Source organism: Artemia sp. Qi Xiang Cuo, chromosome 14 (genome assembly GCF_049724085.1).
Source record: "Artemia sp. Qi Xiang Cuo chromosome 14, ASM4972408v1, whole genome shotgun sequence".
In the NCBI taxonomy this organism is placed as follows: domain Eukaryota; kingdom Metazoa; phylum Arthropoda; class Branchiopoda; order Anostraca; family Artemiidae; genus Artemia; species Artemia sp. Qi Xiang Cuo.
In genome coordinates this window covers 43,901,372-43,924,912 of record NC_142807.1, presented here as the reverse complement: position 1 = coordinate 43,924,912, position 23,541 = coordinate 43,901,372, and the positions used below count along the sequence as shown (strand labels likewise).

Sequence of the window (23,541 nt, the reverse complement as noted above, 5' to 3'; positions counted from 1 at the left end):
GTACTTAAAAAGTTTTACAGTTGCTTTTTTGTATGTTTTGGTTTTTGTTTAGTCATTTTTTTTCCCTGATAAAGGTGTCAAATGTAAGCTGAAATATCGAGGCTTCTTTTATTTTATTTTTTGTCTTAAATTGAATTTTATCACTTTTTTATGCGTTTTGGTATTCGCACTTTACTTATCGGCACAGACGATTTGTGCGCCTTTGTATTTCCCCGCTAATTGCAGGTTTTATTTAGGTTTGATTTCTTTTAACACAAATTAGCTGAAATAAGGGGTTACCATTCCAAACGAGGTTAAACCATCAAACTCTGGTTCATTTCCTGGTCTGTCTTTTCCTGACTGATCTGCCCATGGCGTGTTACAATTATGGGTTAAGGTCAAGTATCTTGCTCCAAGTTCGTACATGGTTCTCAGCACTCCCAAGCTACTTCCAATTAAATGACCCCCTTCAACACCAACTAGACTGGCAATTTTCCCTCTTTGGAATGCATCTTCAATTCCTGTGAAAAAATAAAGAATGATTTAAGTTTCCGTATGCCATGAGCAATGGATGGTCTTTAGTATGAAAAGCAGCTGGGGCTAATTGTATCTCTTCTCCAGCATTAGAATTATACATATTAGATTACAATTATAGGCTTCTGTTTTAAAACATATTTCTTAATTACAAATCTGGAACTGAATTTACTATATTATTGGGTGTTTTTTAAACGTAAGATCATGCATATATGTTTATTTCTTTCATCGACTATTGATGGAATGAGTAGTACAAGCCTATAAGAATAATCTAACAGAAAAGATTTCCGTGTCTAAACTAAATTAGCTGAAGTAAGAAAGATGTGTCACAATTCGACCAATTTGTCGGTGAGATGATGAACGTCTTTCAGCTTAAATATTTTATCAGGTAACTTTTCGTGTTGCGGCATGAAAAATGTAATTACCTAATATTTCTTTAGCCTGATATGTAAATTCCCAAAACCTGTCTATGGAGATTTGGTTCCTCTGGCACATATAATCTCTAAGAAAATTACAGATGAAAATTTTGTAAGTACAGCTCATCTTCTTCTTTTTTCTTACAGCATTTTGGTTGATCACAAACAGGTGTGCAAAAGTTCCAGAGCTGCCAGTAGGGGAATTCCAAAAGCTGCCGACATATTTAGCAGCACAATTTGTGTTTTGACAGCTTTGCTTGGAGCAAAAAGTATTTTCATACGCAAAATTTGAAGAAAAGTAGCAGATGTAAGTATAGCTTGCAGTTAGAAATATTAATAGTTTTCTGAATCACAATTAACAATGTAATCTAATTCAGGGGCAAGCCATAAATATCATGCTAGCCATAAATATCAAGAATAAGAAACGAGGAAGAGAAAGGAGCTAGCAATTTTACCTCCTAGAATAAATTGCAATTGTTCACATGAACAATGGGTACTGGTCCATGAGAAATTAATTAATGACCCCATAGCGAAAGCACCTGAAGTATGAGGCCGAGGTGCCGAATGCCGACCCGGCAACACTAGCGAATAGGTTTTCACAAATTTTAAGCGAATCACTGGCATCAGTAAAGTCAGCCAAGAAAAAGAGAGATAGTTTTTATGATGAAGAATGTAAATTCAGTAGCGTTAATATGGGTAAAATATTACACAATGTAAAGAATGCACCGGATGATGAATCAAAAATCGAGACACTAACAAGATACCGTTTAGCACGTAAAGAGCACAAAGAAGTAATAAAAAAGAAAAAGGAAAATTATAAAAGGAAAGAAAAAGCCACTCTTTTAAAGTGCTTTAGAGAAAATAATATTAGGGAGTTCTGTTAAAAAGAGATGGGCTAAAAGACCTACAGTCAGAGGTGCCCGCCCCCGAAACTTGAACCGATTACTTCAAACAACTACAAGAAGATACCCAGGATAGCAACATATATCTACTGGAGGCATTAGGTCTAGATAACCGTGAAGAAACCTTCCTCTGAACCAGGAAGATTAAGTGTTATGCGACCCAATCACCCCGGAAGAAATTGAAGATTCACTTAACAAAATACGAGGTGATTCAGCTCCCGGGCCCGATGGAATTCCTATGAAGATCTTCAAAGCATTTATAACTGTTCTTTTACCTTTTTTGGCCTCATTATTTAACCTAGTAATTTCAAAGAGGGAGCGACCAATGACCTGGAAAACCTCGCTTATTTTCCCACTTTTTAAGAAGGGTAATTCTGCTACACATAATAACTATAGACCAATAAGCCTCCTAAACAGTGCTGGAAAAGTTTTTGAACAAATTATAGATAAAAGTCTGGGAATGTGGATAGAAGAGAGAAAAATCTTACAAGAAGAACAAAGTGGGTTCAGACCAGGTTATTCTACAGCTGATAGAGTTTTTGTTATTAATTCTCTTGTAGAAAAACATTGTAAATGTAAAGGAAAGTTAAATGTGGCTTTAATTGATTTGATATGCATTTGATAGTGTAGATCGTGTTTTATTGTAAAATAATGATTTACAAACTCTCTTGAATCTCCTTGAAAAATATTTACAAGAGAAGAAACTAGAGGTGAATGTTACGAAATCCCAAATCATGATTTTTAGCAAAAAACCCTTGGAATCAGTACCACAATTTTTATTGAATGGAAAAATGCTGGAAGTGGTGAAAAAGGCCAAATACTTAGGTTTCATCTTTTGTCGAAATAGAAAATGGACGAGTCATATTACAACAATTGCACAGAATGGTAGAAATGCATTATTTGGTATATACAGAAGCACACTAACATCAGAAATAAGTGAATTAAGCCTCCACAAATATATATTTAATATTAAAGTTATGTCTATACTACATTACGGATCAGAAATATGGGGGTATCAGCCGGCAAAGCAACTAGAAACCCTTCAACTTCAATATTATAAAGGAGTTTTTGGCCTACACAATACAACATCATCTTGGTACATTTAACCTAGTACCAACATTTAACCAACATTTAACCTGGTACATTTTACCAACATGATCTTGGTACATTTAACCTGAAATTGAAAAGATATACCCAACTCATCAAATTTTGGTTAAGACTTCTCCTAGACTAGACTTGCCCGAGCAGCATATGAAGATCTTCTCCTTCAGTGTAACAAAACATCATGGACAGCACAAATCAAAAGGATATTAGATGAGAATGGATTTTCAAGTTCGTGGGAAAAGGAAAAAGGGCCCGAAGATCATGAAAAGCTCTTCAAGGAGTTTAGTGCAAGACTTGAAGACCAAGAAGTGCAACTATGGCAATCAGTTGTGGATAAATCTCCGAGTCTTACTTTGTATTAATTTAAAAAACTTTTTCCAAACAATAAGTTTTTCAAAGAAAAGTAAAGAACTCCATTAAATAAAAAATGAGCAAAAATAAAATAAAATAATCTACCAAGCGTGAAACTACCACAAATCAGCATCGATAAATAAATGAATCCCAAAACGAACAGAAATTACAATAATTAACCGAATCAAACTCGAAACGAGCAGAAATTAACATAAGTCGGGCCCAAAACCCCTATGCCATCCCAAGGCCAGAACAAAATTTGCACTTTACTGAAAAAATATAAATGTTTTTACTCTTATAACTTTAATAAATCAAATAATATTAACATTTTGATTACTAAATATCAGTATATGTATATTAAACTGACAATGAACATTGACTTGTATTTTTTCAGTAAAGTGCAAATTTTGCTATAATAATGTGAGGTTTTCTAACCACTTTTAACTATTAAAAAGGGCACTAGGCGTTTTGATTTCGAATCAAGAAAGCACCCTTGGAAACGATAAAAATGTTTTTTTACACCGTATATGCCCCAAGGACTTACGTCAAAGCCATCACACTACAATACGGTGAGGGGATGATCGTCCTCTAAAACCAGTTGCTTATAAGTTCCATCTTCTTTCAACAACATGACTATCTCAAAATTTTGATTGGATGTATTTGGGGAAATGGTGGGCGTGAGAGGGGCGGTAGTTGCTCTCCAATCACTTTCAACTATTAAAAATGGCCCTAGCCCTTTTAATTTCCAATCAAATGAGCCCTTTTGAAGTTTCTACGAGATAAATTTCAATAAAAATCGTATATGCCCCCAGGGCATAACTTACAACCCTTGCCCTGAGTGCTGGGGGGGGGTGTCATTCCAAAAGACCTAATTTCCAGAACCTTCTACTACGTTGAACAAATGGCTTTCTGAAAATTTTGATTGGATGTGTTTGGAGGAATGATGGGAGTTATAGGGGGGTTAGTTACCCTCCAATAGTAGGGATGACCCTAGTACTCCCATCCCTCACCACTGCTGCCATCTAAAATTTAATCTAACGCTGAAGGGACATAATTTATGGTTTTTGTCCCTGAGAATGAAAAACAGGATTTTTCTCACTTGAAAAAACAGGATTTTTCTCACTTTGATGGACGTTTCTTGGATGTAAACAACAATTGAAGGATGTTTCATGGTTGTCAACAGCAATTTATGCATGTTTTTATGGTTTTTGTCAATTGATTACATAATATCTCCGACGAGTACATAATTTATGCATGTTTTTATGGTTTTTGTCACTGAGAATGAAGAACAGGATTTTTCTCACTTTGATGTATTTACAAGGTAGATTTATTTTTTGTTGTTGTTGTTCGTCCACATGTACGCTAGGGGGAATGTATTGATTCAGGACTCGACTAGGGGGACTAAATTTCCAAGGTCAATTGATTTGTTGTTGTTGTTTGTCCAGGTGTACGCTAGGAAGAATGTTTTGATCATGGAATAGGAAACAGGAAGTACATGCCTCCTTCTAAGCCAATCAGAGAGTCGGTTACATCTCCTTCTAAGCCAAAAAGAGAGTCGCTTACATATGTTTTCCCATAGAATCGCAATTCGCCCTTGAGATTTCATATATAACAGACATGCGTTGTGATTAAATCATCATATAGTTCCAAGACACATTGAATAAAACAATGAATATTATTGATGAGCTAGAAGCCTTGGATACAGCGATTTACAATGTGAGTTCTGCTTAGTACATTTTCATTCTTTATTTTCAAATAAAATTATTTTACATAGTAGTCCCTCCAGTAAATTCAGGTAAATCCCCCCCCTCTAATACAAACTCCACTATGCTATCTTTATAGTCGTTAGAAATCGTAAAAGTTGTTCTTTTTAACCATGTAAACCCCCCCCCCCCGTTAACGACTTTAATTCTTTCATGGGAAATAATTCTCTTTTTCGATAAATTCTTGCTTTCTATATCCTATCTAAAGTGTCAACTGACTTCTGTCAGCTATTAATATGCTGATTCCATTTAAGCCGTCACCCTATCTTTTATCAGTTCCGTAAAGATTTAAAAAGGGTTAATTATCGCATCCTGTCAACGGTCATCCGGTATCTACGAAACCAGGGAATTAATCTTTTTGTAGGTTTCACAGAAAGACACTTTTTTCAAGTCGAATTAGCGATACAGTAAATCTTATAAATTGCAAGGGGGTGGAGGTGACAGTTATGACAAATAGTTTCATATAGTGTTTGCTTTTCATTTTGAGTACTCAGTGTTTATATGGGGGAGGGGGGACGGGGGCAATACTCCGCTTCTAACACCATCATTGTAAAGCAAAAACTTCACACGAAAAGTAAGGGGCCCGGGATTTCTAAGAAAAAAGAATACATCTTACTTTTTGCTTTGCTTTTTTGGCTTAGGGGAGGGGGACTTCATTGCGATAAATGCTTTTTAGAAAAAATTATGGCTAGGGGAGGGGGATACTAATTTTTATTCTGTGAAAAAGGGGAAAATTATTTCAATACTAACTTTTTTCTCATCTTTTAAGGCAAATTATGAAGAATGTATGGCCATTAGAAATAGCTATGGCTCCAGTTCAAACTGCCTTTATTTTGAGCAGTTTTTTGCATATAATTGGGAAAAAAGCCCAACTTTAGCGGAAAGAGTGGGGCTTGAGGAGGGGGAAACCACCTCATACACAGTATAATCTCTGCTTGTTTGGAGCTCTAATGTGTCTCTTCACTTTCACTTAAAAAAAACATTTTTTCTGTGATTTAATTTCTGTTCATTTTTAATACCATACCCAGTGTAATTATAAAAAATAGGAGAGCTACCACCCCCTCAAACATGACTTTAAATATTAAAGTTACGTATGTACAGAATAAGTAACTGTATAAGTGCTTCAAAATTCATAGGAAAAATTAGAAAATTCGCATTTTGTAGATTGTGACTTCAGCCTGAATTTCACGCGTTGAATTTCAATACATAATTTCCATCATTATTAAACCTATATCCAGTTTCCAAATTATACCGATTTTTCATATGCTAATATTATTCAAACTGAACATTCGTATAATAATGCTTTGAGTTATTTCTGAGAAAAGTTGAATTTATTATAATCAAACTATGATTTTCAGAGTTTAGGTTGCTTTCGACAAAGATTTCTCTTTACTTACGGCAAATTTCCACAAGGTGATTGATCCATGGCCCTTCTAAATGTGATAGAAGCTACTGCACCCTGCTTCAATCCCTTTTTACGTATTCAAACTGAATGTTCGTATAACAATGCTTTGAGTTATTCCTCAGAAAATTTATCTCAAAGAAGTCACCCTCCCCTAAGCCAAAAAGCAAAGCAAAAAGTAAAATTTTACGAGAAATATGCTATGCATGGAAATCATATATTTTTATTGTACAACTTGTGAGAAAAATAAACCTTGACAAACAGTAGTCTATAGCCTTAGGATAGAAATCAATGTTTCTATTTTTACCTTTCAAAATTTTTTTTTAAATGTTCCCGTCTATAGACTTTCAAATAGATAAATGATTGTTAACCCAGCAGCAGCTTATAGGCCTAAATTTATGATCTTAGACGTAAATAGTATTCAATTTGCACATAATAAAGCTATGTATTCTTTTTTCTTAGAAATCCCGGGCCCCTTACTTTTCATGCGAAGTTTTTGCTTTACAATGATGGTGTTAGAAGCGAGGTATTGTCCCCTTCCCCCCGCCCCCCTATAAACACTGCGTACTCAACATGAAAAACAAATACTATATGAAACTATTTATTCTAACTGTCACCTCTCCCCTTTGCAATTTATAAGATTTACTGTATCGCTAATTTGACTGGAAAAAAGAGTCTTTCTGTGAAACCTACAAAAAGCGTAATTCCCTGGTTTCGTAGATACCGGATGACCGTTGACAGGATGCGATAATTAACCCTATTTAAATCTTTACGGAACTGATAAAAGATAGGGTGACGGCTTAAATGGAATCAGCATATTAATAGCTGACAGAAGTCAGTTGACACTTTAGATAGGATATAGAAAGCAAGAATTTATCGAAAAAGAGAATTATTTCCCATGAAAGAATTAAAGTCGTTAACGGGGGGGGGGTTACATGGTTAAAAAGAGCATATTTTACGCTTTCTAACGACTATAAAGATAGCATAGTGGAGTTTGTACTAGAGGGGGGATTTACCTGAATTTACTGGAGGGACTACTATGTAAAATGATTTTATTTGAAAATAAAGAATGAAAATGTACTAAACAGAACTCACATTGTAAATCGCTGTATCCAAGGCTTCTAGTTCATCAATAATATTCGTTGTTTTATTCATTGTGTCTTGGAACTATATGATAATTTAATCACAACACATGTCCGTTATATATGAAATTTCAAGGGCAAATTGCGATTCTATGGGAAACCATATGTAAGCGACTCTCTATTGGCTTAGATGGAGATTTAACCGACTCTTTGATTGGCTTAAAAGGAGGCATGTACTTCCTGTTTCCAATTTCTGGATCAAAACATTCTCCCTAGCGTACACCTGGACGAACAACAACAACAAATCAATTGACCTTGGGAATTTAGTTCCCCTAGTCGAGTCCTGAATCAATACATTCCCCCTAGCGTACACCTGGACGAACAACAACAACAACAAATAAATCAACCTTGAAAATACATCAAAATGAGAAAAATCCTGTTTTTTCATTCTCAGCGACAAAAAACATAAAAACATGCATAAATTATGTACTCGTCGGAGATATTATGTAATCTATTGACAAAAACCATAAAAACATGCATAAATTGCTGTTGACAACCATGAAACATACTTCAATTGTTGTTGACATCCAAGAAACATCCATCAAAGTGAGAAAAATCCTGTTTTTTCAAGTGAGAAAAATCCTGTTTTTCATTCTCAGTGACAAAAACCATAAATTATGTCCCTTCAGCGTTAGATTAAATTTTAGATGGCAGCAGTGGTGAGGGCTGGGAGTACTAGGGTCATCTTTACTTCCAATCACTTTCGACTATTACAAAGGGCACTAGCCCTCTCAATTTCCAATTGAATGAGCCCCTTTTGAAGTTTTAAGACAACTCTATCTATAAAAACCTTATATGCCCCCAGGGTAGAACTTACAACCTTTGCCCTTGGGGCTCTGGGGGGTTTGTCATCCTTAAATACATAATTTGCAGAATTTCCAAATATGTTGAACAAAGTTGCTATCTCTAAACTTTGATAGAATGTTTTTGGGGAAATGGTGGGTGTAAGAGGGGGGTTAATTACTCTCCACTCACTTTCGACTATTAAAAAGGGCAATTTCAATTTTCAATCAAATGAGTCCTTTTTGAAATTTCTATAACAACTTTCTTTAGAAACTTTATCTGCCCCCAGTGCATAACTTACAACCCTTGCACTGAGGGCTATGAGGGGGTCATCATCCTAAAAGACCTAATTTCAAAAAAAATTTACTACGTTGAACAAAATGGATATCTCAAAATTTTGATTGGATGTGTTTGGGAAAATGGTGGGCGTGAGAAGGGCGTTAGTCACTCTCCAATCACTTTCAACTATTAAAAAAGGCACTAGTCCTTTCAATTTCCAGATGAATGAGCCCTTTTGAAGTTTCTAAGCTTTCAATAAAAACATTATACGCCCCCAGGACATAACTTACAACCCTTGCCCTGAGGACTGTGGGGGGAAGGGAATGTCATCCTTAAAGACCTAATTTCCAAAACTTTCAACTACGTTGAATAAAAAGACTATCTAAAATATTGATTGGATTTGTTTGGAGAAGAGATGGGCGTGAAAGGGGGTATTTGCCTTCAAATCAGTTTTGACTATTAAAAAGGGCACTAGCCCTTTGAATTTCCAATCGAATGAGCCCTTTTTCCAGTTTATACGACAAAGATTTCAATAAAAACCTTATATGCCCCCAGGCCATAACATATAACACTTGCCCTGAAGACTGTGGGGGGGAGTGTCCTGCTCAAAGGTATAATTGCCTGAACTTTGAACTTAGTGGAACAAAATGGCTATCTCAAAATCTTTATTGGATGTGTTTGGGGAATTGGAGGTCGTGGAAGGGGTGTTAGTTGCTTTCCAATCACTTTTGACTATTAAAAAGGGCACTAGCCATTTCAATTTCCAATCGAATTAGCCCTTTTTGAAGTCTCTACGACAAAGCAATCTTTAAGAACCTTATATGACCCCTGGGCATAATTTACAACCCTTGCCCTGAGGGCTGTGGGGGGGGGTTGTCCAGCCTTCCATTCACTTTCGACTATTAAAACGGGCACTAGGCCTTTCGATTTCCAATCGAAAGAGCCCTTTTGGAAACGACAACGCTTTCTATAAACACCTTATATGCCCCCAGGGCATAAATTATAACCCTTACCCAAAGGTCTGTTATGGTGGTTGTCATCCTCTAAGACCGAATTTCCAGAACTTTCAACTACGGTAAACAACATGACTATCTCGAAATTTTGATTGGATGTCTTTGGGAAAATGGTGGGCGTCAGAGGGGCGGTAGTCGCTCTCCATTCATTTTCAACTATTAAACATGGCCGTAGCCCTTTCAGTTTCCAATCAAAAGAGCCCTTTTGAGGTTTCTTTGACCACACTTTCAACACAAATCGTTGAGGCCCCCAGGGTATAATTAACCACCTTGCCCTGAGTGCTGGGGGGGGGTGTAATTATAAAATACCAAATCTCCAGAAATTTATACTAAGTTGAACAAAATGGCACTATTAACATTTTTATTAGATGCGTTTGGAAAAATGGTGGGCGTGAGAAGGGCGTTAGTCGCTCTCCAATCACTTTCAACTATTAAAAAAGGCACTAGTCCTTTCAATTTCTAGATGAATGAGCCCTTTTGATGTTTCCACGCTTTAAATAAAAACCTTATATGCCCCCAAGACATAACTTATAATCCTTGTCCTGAAGACTGTGGGGGGGGAAGGAATGTCATCCTTAAAGACCTAGTTTCCAAGACTTTCAACTACGGTGAATAAAAAGACTATCTAAAATATTGATTGGATTTGTTTGGAGAAGAGATGGGCGTGAGAGGGGGTAGTTGCCTTCAAATCAGTTTTGACTATTAAAAAGGGCACCAGCCCTTTGAATTTCCAATCGAATGAGCCCTTTTTCCAGTTTATACGACAAAGATTTCAATAAAAACCTTATATGCCCCCAGGCCATAACTTATAACCCTTGCCCTGAAGACTGTGGGGGAGTGTCCTGCTCAAAGGTATAATTGCCTGAACTTTGAACTTCGTGGAACAAAATGGCTATCTCAAAATCTTTATTGGATGTGTTTGGGGAATTGGTGGTCGTGGAAGGGGTGTTAGTTGCTTTCAAATCACTTTTGACTTTTAAAAAAGGCACTAGCCATTTTAATCTTCAATCGAATGAGCCCTCTTCGAAGTGTTTACGACAACGCATTCTATAAAAACCTTATATGCCCCCTGGGCATAATTAACAGCCCTTGCCCTGAGGGCTGTGGGGGGGGGGGGTTGTCCAGCCTTCCATTCACTTTCGACTATTAAAACGGGCACTAGGCCTTTCGATTTCCAATCGAAAGAGCCCTTTTGGAAACGACAACGCTTTCATACCTTACGACAACACCTTATATGCCCCCAGGGCATAAATTATAACCCTTACCCAAAGGTCTGTTATGGTGGTTGTGATCCTCTAAGACCGAATTTCCAGAACTTTCAACTACGTTAAACAACATGACTATCTCAAAATTTTGATTGGATGTGTTCGGGAAAATGGTGGGCGTCAGAGGGGCGGTAGTCGCTCTCCAATCACTTTCAACTATTAAAAATGGCCCTAGCCCTTTCAATTTCCAATCAAGAGAGCCCTTTTGAAGTTTCTACGACAAAATTTCAATAAAAATCTTCTGTACCCCCAGGGCATAGTTTAGTATCCGCGACCTGAATGCTGGGGGGGGTGCCCCCTAATAGGACCAATTTCCAGAACATTGTACTACGTTGAACAAAATGGTTATGTAAAAATGTTGAATGGATGTGTTTGAAGGAATGTTGGGCGTGAGAGGGGGGTTAGTTACCCTTTAATCACTTTCAACTATTACAAAGGGCAGTAGCCCTCTCTATTTGCACTTGAATAAGCCCCTTTTGAAGTTTTACGATAACTCCATCTATAAACACTTTATATACCTCCAGGGAATAAAGTACAACCTTTGCCCTTGGGGCTCTGGGGGGTTTGTCATCCTTAAATACTTAATTTCCAGAACTTTCAACTGCTTTGAACAAAATGGCTATCTCTAAACTTTGATTGAATATTTTTGAGGAAATGGTGCGCGTAAGAGGGGGATTAATTACTCTTCACTCACTTTCGACTATTAAAAAGGGTAATTTCAATTTTCAATCAAATGAGTCCTTTTTGAAAAATCTATAATAACTTTCTATATAAACTTTATATGCCAACAGTGCATAACTTACAACCCTTGCACTGAGGGCTCTTAGGGGGTCATCATCATAAAAGACCTAATTTCAAAAAGTTTCAACTACATTGAACAAAATGGATATCTCAAAATTTTGATTGGATGTGTTTGGGAAAATGGTGGGCGTGAGAAAGGCGTTAGTCACTCTCCAATCACTTTCAACTATTAAAAAAGCACTAGACATTTCAAGTTCCAGTTGAATGAGCCCTTTTGAAGTTTCTACGCTTTCAATAAAAACTTTATACGCCCCCAGGACATAACTTACAACCCTTGCCCTAAGGACTGTGGGGAGGGGAGGGGGTGTCATCCTTAAAGACCTAGTTTCCAAGACTTTCAACTACGTTGAATAAAATGACTATCTAAAATATTGATTGGATGTGTTTGGAGAAATGATGGGCGTGAGAGGGGGGTTAGTTGCCCTTAAATCACTTTCGACTATTTAAAAAGGCATTAGCCCTTTCAATTTCCAATCGAAGGAGCCCTTTTTCAAGTTTCTACTACACAGATTTCAAAAAAACCTTATATGCGCTCAAAGCATAATTTATAACCCTTGCCCCGCAAACTGTGGGGGAGTGTCCTGTTCAAAGGTATAATTTCATGAACTTTGAACTTCGTGGAACAAAATGGCTATCTCAAATTTTTATTGGATGTGTTTGGGAAATTGGTGGGCGTGGAAGGGGTGTTATGTAAAAGGGCACTAGCCATTTCAATGTTCTATCGAAGGAGCCCGTTTTTAAGTTGCTACCACACCGCGTTCTATAACACCCTCCTATGTCCACTGGGCATAACTTAACCCCCGGGCCCTGAGAATGTGAAGAGGGGGAGGGTTGTCATCCTAACAAACCTAATTTATAGAACTTAAAACTCCGCTTAACAAAATGGCTTTTTCAAAATTTTGATTAGATGTGTTTGGGGAAAAGGGGAGTGAGAGGCGGGATAGTTGCCCTCTAATCACTTTCGACTATTAAAAAGGGCACGAGCCCTTTGAATTTCCAATCGAATGAGCCTTTTTTAAAGTTTCTACGACAAAGCCTTCTATAAAAAAAAACCTTATATTCCCCCAGGGCATAACTTACAACACTTGCCCCAAGGGCAGTGGGGGACTGTCCTCAAAAATATAATTCATATGTGGCAATCAACTACGCTGAACAAAATGGCTATCTCAAAATTTTGATTGGATGTTTCGGGAAATGGTGGGCATGGAAGGGGTGTTAGTCGCCTTCCAATAACTTTCGACTGTTAAAAAGGGCACAAGCCACTCCAATTTCCAATTGAATGAGCGCTTTTCGAAGTTTCTACGACAACTCCTTCAATACGAAGTGCCCTGGTTTAAAGGAAAAAACTATCAAATGATACAGGGTGCCAACATCATTCTTAAAGTTCCCTCAAGGCATAACTGAAAACCTCGGCCTTGAATGTTTTGGGGAAATTACTTCCTCTATACTTAGTCCCCGTTTCTCGTCTTTTTATCGAGCTTCCCCATTATTTACTTAAGCAGCGCGATCTCGCTGCCTATGATTTATACAGCAACTTTCTATATAAACCTTATATGCCCCCAGGGCATAACTTACAACCCTTGCACTGACGGTTCTGAGGGGCATATCATCCTAAAAGACCTAATTTCCAGAACGTTCAACTACGTTGAACAAAATGGATATCTCAAAATTTTGATTGGATCTGTTTTGGAAAATGGTCGGCGTGAGAGGGGCGTTAGTCGCTATCCGTTCACTTTCAACAATTAAAAAAGGCACTAGCCCTTTCAATTTCCAATTGGGCATAGCTTACAACCCTTGTCCTGAGGGCTGTGGAGGGAGGGGTTGTCATCCTTAAAGACCTAATTGCCAGAACTTTCAACTTCGCTGAATAAAATGGGTATCTTAAGATTTTTATTCGATGTTATTGGGGAAAAGGTGGGCATGAGAGGGGTGTAAGTTGCCCTCCAATCACTTTCAACTATTAAAAAGGGCACTATCCCTTTGAATTTCAAATCGAATGAACCCTTTTTTCAAATTTCTCCTACAAAGATTTCAATAAAAACCTTATATGCCCCCAGGGCATAACTTTATAATCCTTGCCCTGAGGGTTTTGGGGGAGTGTCCTCCTCAAAAATATATTTTCTATCTGGAAATGAACTACGCTGAACAAAATGGCTATCTAAAAATTTTTATGGGATGTGTTTGGGGGGATCATGGGCGTGGGAGGGGGGGGGGGCAAATTACCCTCCAATCACCTCCGACTATTAAAAAGGGCAATAGCCCTTTGATTTTCCAATCGAATGAGATTTTTTTGAAGTTTCTATGACAACGCCTTCTTTAAAAACCTTATATGCCCCCAGGGCATAACTTAAAACCCTCGCCCTGAGGGCTGTGGGGGAACATCCTCCTCAAAAACATATTTTCGATCTGGAAATCACTTACGCTGAACAAAATTGCTATCTCAAAATTTTGATTTGATGTGTTTGGGGGAATGATGGGCGGGGGGGGGGGAGCTAGCTGCTCTCCAAGCACTTTCGACTATTAAAAAGGGCACTAGCCCTTTGAATTTTCAACCGAATGAGCCTTTTTTGAAATTTCTACGACAACACCTTCTATAAAAACCTTATATGCCCCCAGGGCATATCTTAAAACCCTTGCCCTGAGGGTTGTGGGGGAGTGTCCTCCCCAAAAACATATTTTCTATCGGGAAATCAGCTACGCTGAACAAAATGGATATCTCAAAATTTTTATTGGATGTGTTTGGGGGAATGATGGGTGTGTAGGGGGGGGACTAGTTGCCCTCCAATCACTTTCGACTCTTAAAAAGGTTAAAAGTCCTTTAAATTTCCTATCGAATGAGCCTGTATTTAAGTTTCTACGACAACTCCGTTTATAAACACCTTAGATACCCCCAGGGCGTAACTTAAAACCCATGTCCTGAGGGTTGTGGGGGAGTGTCCTCCTCAAAAACATATTTAAATTATTAAAGAGAATTTTGGTCAGGAGTTTTATTTTAAGATGGGATTGCCCATTAATTATCTGAGGATTTGGATTCAGATTCGAGCAAATTGTCTTCCAATTTATGTTACGGTTGTAAGGAAAATGAGGGAAGGTCCCAAGGCCGGGTGCAGTTGCTTGAGAAGTGGGGAAAATGATTTTGGGTTGGGCCATTTCCTCCTCCTCTGTAAGCAATTCTCTCACTTTAAGGGGATCAATTATCCAGGATGGCGAAGATAGGATGTTTTGTGAGTTAATGAGGTCTAGGACTCCCCGTTATATTATGGCAGTAGGAAATTTTGTATAAATTGGAAGGATGTCAAATGGAGTGTAATTTTTCTTTAGTATTTGTCTGTTTTGTATATGGCTTTAAAAGACATTTAAATACAGATTATTATTATTATTATTATTATTATCATTATTATTATTATTATTATTTTTATTATTATTATTATAGTATTTGTTATTTGGAACTATGCAGACGTTTTCAGGAGGGACTTTTTTGGTGGGGATGGAGTCGGAGGAGGTGGCTACGTGGGAAGATGTTTCCATGGAGGATATTGTCATGGGGGAAGGGAAATTTCTATGACAGGGGGCGCTGGATTTCCTTGCATTATTTAAAAAACGATCAGAAATTTAAAAAAAAAAAAATTCGACTAAAAGTAAGGATCGATATTAAAACTTAAAACGAACAGAAATTATTACGTATATGAGGGGTTCTTCCCCTAGTCAACACCTCACTCTTTACTCTAAAGTTTTTTTTTGTACTGTTTTACTTAATGGTACACACTGCTATAGACTCTGTCAAGGAGAGACAGAATGGGAGGGATAAAAAAATAAAATAGGATGAATATATAACAGTTTAGAAACAAATTTGGGCTATATATTTGCATACTAGGGGGGTGGGGGGTACAGCATAGCATATATTAAATGCGTAACCTAACCTAACGTAAACTAGGTACCTTTCCCCCCTCCCTAAACCCCAGAAAACAACAATTAAAATATTGTAAATTGTTCATAAACCATTATAACCGGTTATCTGTCTTTCCAGTTTGACTAATGTCCTTGATAGAGTCTATAGCGGCGTGTACCATTAAGTAAAACAGTACCGTTTTTTTAGTACTTTCAAAAAAGATATTTATTCTAATTAAACGACCTTTGTGATTCAGGGGCGTTCTTAAATAATTGGAACAAAATTCTAACTTTCGCGTAAAGAGCAAGGTATTGACGAGGGGGGGGGGCTCATTTACGAAATAAAAATATACGAAGACAGAAGTTCGTTACGTTAGCTATTTCGTAAGTTACGTCAGATCAAAATTTTGAGAAAGCCATTTAGCCAAAAAAAGGAAAATTAATATGTAAATTTCATTTTAATAATTCATGTACGGTGAGCCAAAATCAAAGCTAAATTAATTCAAAAACGTTCAGAAATTAAATAAAAATTTTATTTTAACTTAAATTAAGGAGCGACATTGAAACTTAAAACGAACAAAATTATTCCGTATACGAAAGGGGCTGTCCCCTCCTCAACGCCTCGCTCATTACGCTAAAGTTTTTTATTGTTTTAAAAAATAAAATTGTGAGACAGAATCAAACTTTAGCGTAAAGAACGAGGCGTTGCGGAGGGGACACCCCCTTTCATATACGGAATAATTTCTGTTCGTTTTAAGTTTTTACTTAAAACTTGACAAAAACGAACAAAAAGTTCGTTTTTGTCACTCCTTACTTTCGGTTAAAATTTTTTTTTTTTTTCATTTAATCATCTTAAAGGGTCCATTTAATTTTTGACTAAAACTACAGTTATGCTTTAAAAGAGCTTAAAATAAGTCTCGAGTGGTAGGTTCATCTAATTTATAGCTCGATAATGAAAATACCTCACATTTATACCAAATCCCTTCCCCCCTCTCTGCATAGGTACCATGATTTCCCTTCTTTGTTTTAGAATAATTTTTCAATCTAATTCGCTTATATTTTCAGACCTTTGAAAATTGGACAGAATAGCAAAAGAAAACAAAAATTTAAACTGACGGTCCAACTGTCTAAAATAATCCTCTTTGCGTCTATGCTCAGAATTAAACTGAGCGTAAACGTGTTCAAATGAAATTCTTTACCACGAGTCGCAAGAGAATCTTTGATGAAATAGCATAGTCTTATAAACATTATGCTTTTCAAAGAGTTCGTGGTAACGAACTGTAAATATGGAGAGACCCGGCTCAATAGTAAACAAAACTCTAAAAAACCGGAATTTTGATACCGATAGATGCATCAACAGAATCACATTTTAATGCTGATCTCAAATATATAAGTGGCAATAAGTTTAGTTTTATCCATCAAAAGCTACTTGGCTGAAAATATTTGTTTTATTTTCAAGAAAAGGGGGAAACACCCCAAACAGTCTTAGGGCTTTAATAAAAATTACACCGTCGGATTCAGAGTATTATAGAACCTTATTGCGGAAGTTTCTAAGCTCCAATCTGCAAAAATGTGGAATTTGTAATTTTTGTCAGAAGAAATATCACGGATGAGTGTTTGTTTGTTTTTTGTTTGTTTTTTTTTCCCAGGGGTGATCGTATCGATCCAGTAGTCCTAGAATATCGTAAGAGGGCTCATTTGAACGGAAATTAAAAGTTCTAGTGCCCTTTTTAATTGAAAAAAAATTGGAGGGCAACTTGGTCCCCTCCTACCTTCATTTTTTCCCCAAAGTCACCCAATCAGAATTTTGAGATAGCCATTTTGTTCAGCATAGTCGAACATCTAATAAATATGTCTTTGCGGATGGCTTAATCCCCCAAAGTTCCCGGGGGAAGGGCTGGAAGTTATGAAGTTTGCCCATTGTTTACATATAGTATTGGTTAATGGGAAGTATAAAGACGTTTCAGGAGGGATTTTTTTCTGATGGGGGGGGGGGGGGTATCGGAGGTGGGGGTTACGGTGGAGGATTCTTCCATGGAGGATGCTTCCTTGGGGGAAGGTACATTTCTATGAAGGGGGCGCCAGATTTCCCAGCATTATTTAAAAAACGATCAGAAATTAAATAAAAAACAAGTTTTTTCAACTGAAAGTAAGGAGCAACATTAAAACTTAAAACAAACAGAAATTATTATGTATATGAGAGGGTTCGCCCCCTAGTCAGTACCTCGCTCTTTTCGCTAAGGTTTTTTTTTACTTTCAATAGAGCTATCTATTCTAATTAACCGGCCTTTGTAATTCAGCGGTTTGTGATTCGAACAAAATTTGAAGTTTAGCGTAAAGCGCAAGGTATCGACTAGGGGGCAAACTCCCTAATATACGAAATAAAATATGCGAATATAGAAGCTCATTACGTAAGTTAATTCGTAAGTTACGTCAGAACAAAATTTCGAGAAAGCCATTTAGCCAAAAAAGTAAAATTAATATGCAACTTTCGTTTTATTTCTTCATGTACGGTGAGTCAAAATCAAAGCGGCATTAATTCAAAAACGTTCAGAAATTAAATAAAAAAAACAAGTTTTTTTAACTGAAAGTAAGAAGTAACATTAAAACTTAAAACGAACAGAAATTATTCCGTATATGAAAGGGGCTGTCCCCTCCTCAATACCTCGCTCGTTACGCTAAAGTTCGAATCTGTCACACAACTTTATTTTTTAAAACAAAAAAAACTTTAGCGTAAAGAGCGTGGTATTGAGGAGGGGACAGCCCCGTTCATATACGGAATAATTTCTGTTCGTTTTAAGTTTTAATGTCGCTCCTTACTTTCAGTTAAAAAAAACTTTCTTTTTTTTTATTTAATACTAGCATAGGAAGAAAGGTCAATAATTCAATGAACCATGTTTGGTTTTTGATATGCAGTAACTAATTGAGACATAAACTTTGGAAAGTACTGAAAAAATTATGTCACGTTAAGTGAAAGTGATAGTTGTCACTAGCGATATATCACTAGGGGTGGCAACCCTGAACGAAAGGGGATTTTTGGGGAACCGATTTTTTTCGAGAAGAGAGATTTTTGGGGAAATCCCCAAAAACTCGGGGATAGTGGAAGCGCTTGTATTTTCAGACAAAACTGCCAACAAATTTTACTAGGCCATGAAAACTGTCAAGTAGCATTGCTGATATGCTACCCCACTTTTTGCGCTTGGAATTGATGTTTACGCTTCAATTCCAAATAAAAGCCCAAGCCCATGCAGAACTACAGCCCTTTTCACTCGATTAAAAAAAGAAATCTAACTCTGATATCACAATAAATGAATATGAATTAGAATTCTAAGTATAAAAAAAATCTCGTTACTTGTCTTTTAAGATGGGTTTTAATTAACATCTTTTACTTAAAATATTGTTTTCGTTATTCGATATCAAAATTAACGAAAACATTGAAATCAATACCAAACTTTTTGACATCACTACTTTTATATCTATATTCGATATTGTTTCCGTTATCATTTAGATGTCTTTCATCATATTACTAAAGTAGTATTTGACGACGACGTCAATGGAAAATACAATAATCATTAGGACTGTAATTTGGGATCCTTTTGTTAGTTCTTCTACAGTTTGTTGGTTCTTATACATCTATGAAATATCAACCAGTCTTTAAAATATTTTAATGCAACCACACATAATACATATCAGAATACTAAGCCATTTCAGGAATGCCTCTAGCATTTTGCAGTAGAGAAACTGGATGCCCTAGCTTTGTTCTTAGAGATAGAAAAAAAGGGGTCTGATTCTCACTATTTGGTGTTGTTTATTCCATTCTCCCGTAGTAGAAATTTTATTCCAGATATATCAGCGTGAAGTCGGGTTAACGGCGAAATCTCATCTCGAAGTATTGCAGAAATTAGCCTATAGTATTTTTCCTTTGACTTTTCATTTATAGATGGCGTTAAGTCAAGCGTTAAGTCAATAAATAATTACCTGAAAGTTACAACTGTAAACCGGTTAAGCACATTCACTTTTTTGTTGCGTAAATTCAGTGGCGTAAATTCAAATTTGTAAAGGCTAGAGCTCCTTCTATAAAGATAAGAAAAAAAATTAAGCAGTAGGTGACTCAAAACTGTAAGACTGGTTAAGTAAGTAGATGGATCAAGGAATCGTGTCATTTTGGTAGCGATGGGTGTCGAAAAGCAGTCAGTAGTTGTTGAAAAAATTCATAAAACCGATTCTTCAAGTTGCTATAGAAAAGTGAGTCACTGAAGTGGGAATGGTGTGTCACAATTTGGCCAATGGGTCGGCAGGATGAAAATCTTTCAGCTTGAATGTCTAAACAGCTCAACTTTTCATGTTGCAGCATGAGAAATGGAATCATCTAATATTTTTCTAGCCTGGCATGTAAGTTTCCAAAACCAATCTATGCAGATTTGGTTCCTCTAGCACATAAAAATTTTAAGAAAATTGCAAATGACAGTTTTGCAAGCAGAGTTTATCTTCTTTTTTCCTTTCTTACAGCGTTTTGGTTGATTATAAATTAAGCCAAGTAAACCCTAGAACTACGAATAGAATAACTAACATGTATGCTGGATTGCTATTTTTAAGGCAAGTTTGTCTCCCATTTTGAACTGCAATATTCCCGTGGATGAAGTTAATATTTACGCTTCAATTCCAAAAAGAAACCATAGCTCATATAGAGTTATAACCCTTGTCCGTCAAGTAAAAAAAGGTCTAACTCTGATATCACAATGAATAAAAGGAAGTAGAATTCTAGAATTGGTATAAAACAAATATTCTTACTTGTCTTTTAAATTGTCTTTTGAAATAACGTCTTCCACTTTAGATAACGAAAATAACGAAGTCATTGAAATCAATATTGATGGGTTTTTTTTATATCACTACTTCGATAACAGTATTCGATGTCGTTTCCGTTATCTTTGAGATTGATTTTATCGCATTAATAAAGCAGTATTTGACAACAACACTGATGGAAAACAGATTAAAAATTTGTGACAGTAATTTTGGATCCTTTTACTAGTTCTTCTACCAGCACTTATACACGTATGGCATATCAACCTGTCTTTAAAAGATTTTAATGCTACCAAACATGACAGATATTAGAATACTAAATTATAACAGAAATGCCTCTAGCATTTTACAGTAGATTAAGTGGATATCCTCGCTTTTTTCTTAAAGATAGAAAAAGAAATAACGGTCTGATATTCAAATCTTCCGTATTCAAAATTTCATTCTTGATAAGCGTGAATTCAGGTAAACGAAAAAATCTGATCACGAGATTTTGCAGAAATTAGCCTCTATTCCTTTTTCATCTTTGAATGTGAAATTTATAGATGGCGTTGATTCAAGTTTTAAGGTTTCAGTTTAGACATTTCAGAGTCTTGCGGGCCTCCCACGGCGTCAATAAAGTTAATAGAGCTGTCCACAAAGTTAATAAACCGTTTTCCTCGCATGACTTTGTTGACTTTATTGCTGGCGGGAAATGATTGAACTTTATTTAACTTTTTCAAGGAAGCCCAGAAAGTTCAACCAGTATCAGAATCAATATGGAAAATTTCATATTAATAACATGCAAATTAGTTTCTTCAAGTATAATAGTCATACTTTTTAAATATTTTGATTGATAAAAGAAACGAAAAAAAATATTTGTTAGTATTTTTAAATGGAGAAAATGCTTAAAAAGATGGTTTTCTCAGCTTTATGTCTGACTATTTCAGTTACTTTCTATGAAAAATTGCTGTAAAGTTAAAAAGGTGAAATCCTTGTGTGAGTGGGACAAACTTTAGGGTTCGCATTTCATGAAAATAATTTATTACTTTATTGACGCCGTAGGAGCCCTGCCTTTGTGTGTAAAATATAAACTTTGTTTGCTATCACCAAATCTGAAAAACTGCTGTAATTCATGATTTGAATATAAGAAAATGAGCTTTATATTTGTATGTACCCTCATAAGCTTGTACAGTGCAAATTGACTACGATCAATTTGTTTTTTGCTGTAGCTTGTCGGTGAATTTTACGTAGGTATGCTTTTATTTTTACAAAATTATATTTTGCAAAAATTAGCCTTTATTCTTTTTTTCATCTTTGAATGTGCCATTTATAGATGACGTTGAGTCAAGCGCTTATAAGTTTCAGTTTAGACATTTCAGAGTCTTTGAGTGTAAAATATAAACTTTGCTTGCTATCACCAAATCTGAAAATTATTTCAGAAATGCCTCTAGCATTTTGCAGCAGAGTAACTGGATATCCTCGCTTTTTTTTAAAGATAGAAAAGGAAATAAGGGTCTGATACTCCATTCTTCCGTAGTTTTCCCGTAGTTTTTTTTTTCCGTAGCTTGCTATCACCAAATCTGAAAAAGAGGTGAAGTTCATAAATTGAATATAAAAAAAAATGATCTTTATACTTACTTGTACCCTCAAAAGCTTGCACAGTGAAAATTGACTACAATTAATTTGTTTTTGGCTGTAGCTTGCCGGTCAATTATACGTATGCTTTTATTTTTACCTCGACAGTTTAAAGTGTATTTCAAGAAAGAAGGAGATATACAGAGAAAGACAGTGGGGAAGAGAGAGAAGGAGAGAGTAAGATACGGTAAAGATCCATACTGAAATATCGATAGTATCTTTTCGTTTTGGCTTATCATATCTACTCTTTTACTTTCTGGTAAATACTAATGAGTAAGCTCCTTTGAAGAAAAAAAAATGAAAAAGGTATTGCTTCTGCTTAAGCTGGAGAATAAAAATTCTGCCTTTTTCAATTTAACATTTTACATCGAAGTAACAGCTTAAATTTCAATTTCGCTGGAAAATGAATAGTACCTTGAGCTGTGGTCACGAACTCCAGATCAGCGGAAAATTTCGTAGCTAATCTCTTAATAACGTCGATTTGTTCATACGCCCACTGAACTGCATCTGCATATTGATGGGAGCAATCGAGGTAGACAACCCAGAACTTAAAAGCGAATAGAGAGCTTGAGAACAATGTATCCAAACAAGTTTAGATAGATGCCCAAAATGTTTTGTATCCCTAGTCCACAAAGAAAACATGAGGTATTATAATAAAAATTTATCGAAACTGAAATAGACCTGAACCGAGGAGAGTAAGCCAAGTGATGCCAAATGGAAAATAGAGAAAAACAAATGTCGTTGAGACATTAAAAGAAAATAGGTAATTAAAGAGAACAGGAGAATTGGCACTTTAAGACGGCTCATATACAAATTTGATACTATTTGCCCAAAGGAACGGTTCGTACCAATAACGGTACCAACTAGGACAAAACAAAAGAACTAGAATGCTATACGAAAATACAGCAATTACCGTCACCAGGACAGAGTAAAACAAAGAAAGTACAAACAGCTTGGTGCTATACTAGGTAATATCATATGGCACTGATTTTCTTAGAAAGAAACGAATTTACATAATGTTAATCAATTCCCTTTACTCTTTGGGCACTATCTTTAAAGAGAACGAGGGAGCAAAGTCATCTTAAAATGCTGAGGGGACTGGCTTCAAAAAGATCTAAACAATCTTTAGAATTTAAATATATTATTATTCTTGTATTCTGAAACCCCCTAAAACTAAAGGTGATGAGTATCAGTTCTCCTTAAAAAACGAAAAAGTTCACCCCAAGCAAAAGTGTTTATGATCAAAATAAAAACTTCTCTTTTAATTTTAGTATAAAAATAACAAATGCTGATATAGACAGAGTCTTCTTATGTTGAGTTGAACGAGGTGTGATTTTCTTCCCCCCAAACTTTCTGAACAAAGCAAATACGCAAGAATACTAAGAGCAATATTACATCTCTGTCTAAATTATTCTATTTAGTGGGTTTTCTTTTCCGTCTAAATAATTGCAAATGTTCTTTTAAATTATTACTAATTACTATAAATTAATCTAGAATTTAAATAT

General features: G+C 36.0%; 1 protein-coding gene across 1 annotated transcript in view; it reads right to left on the bottom strand.

Annotated features, from left to right (window-relative positions):
- Positions 1-23,541, bottom strand: part of LOC148944500 (dipeptidase 1-like) — an 82,654-nt gene that overhangs the window by 10,861 nt on the left and 48,252 nt on the right. Inside the window, exons 3-4 of the mRNA XM_089099803.1 lie at positions 22,451-22,583; positions 280-500 (exon numbers count right to left, since the gene is read on the bottom strand). Coding sequence (XP_088955929.1) covers positions 280-500; positions 22,451-22,583 — 354 coding nt within the window. The remainder of the gene's footprint in view (positions 1-279; positions 501-22,450; positions 22,584-23,541) is intronic.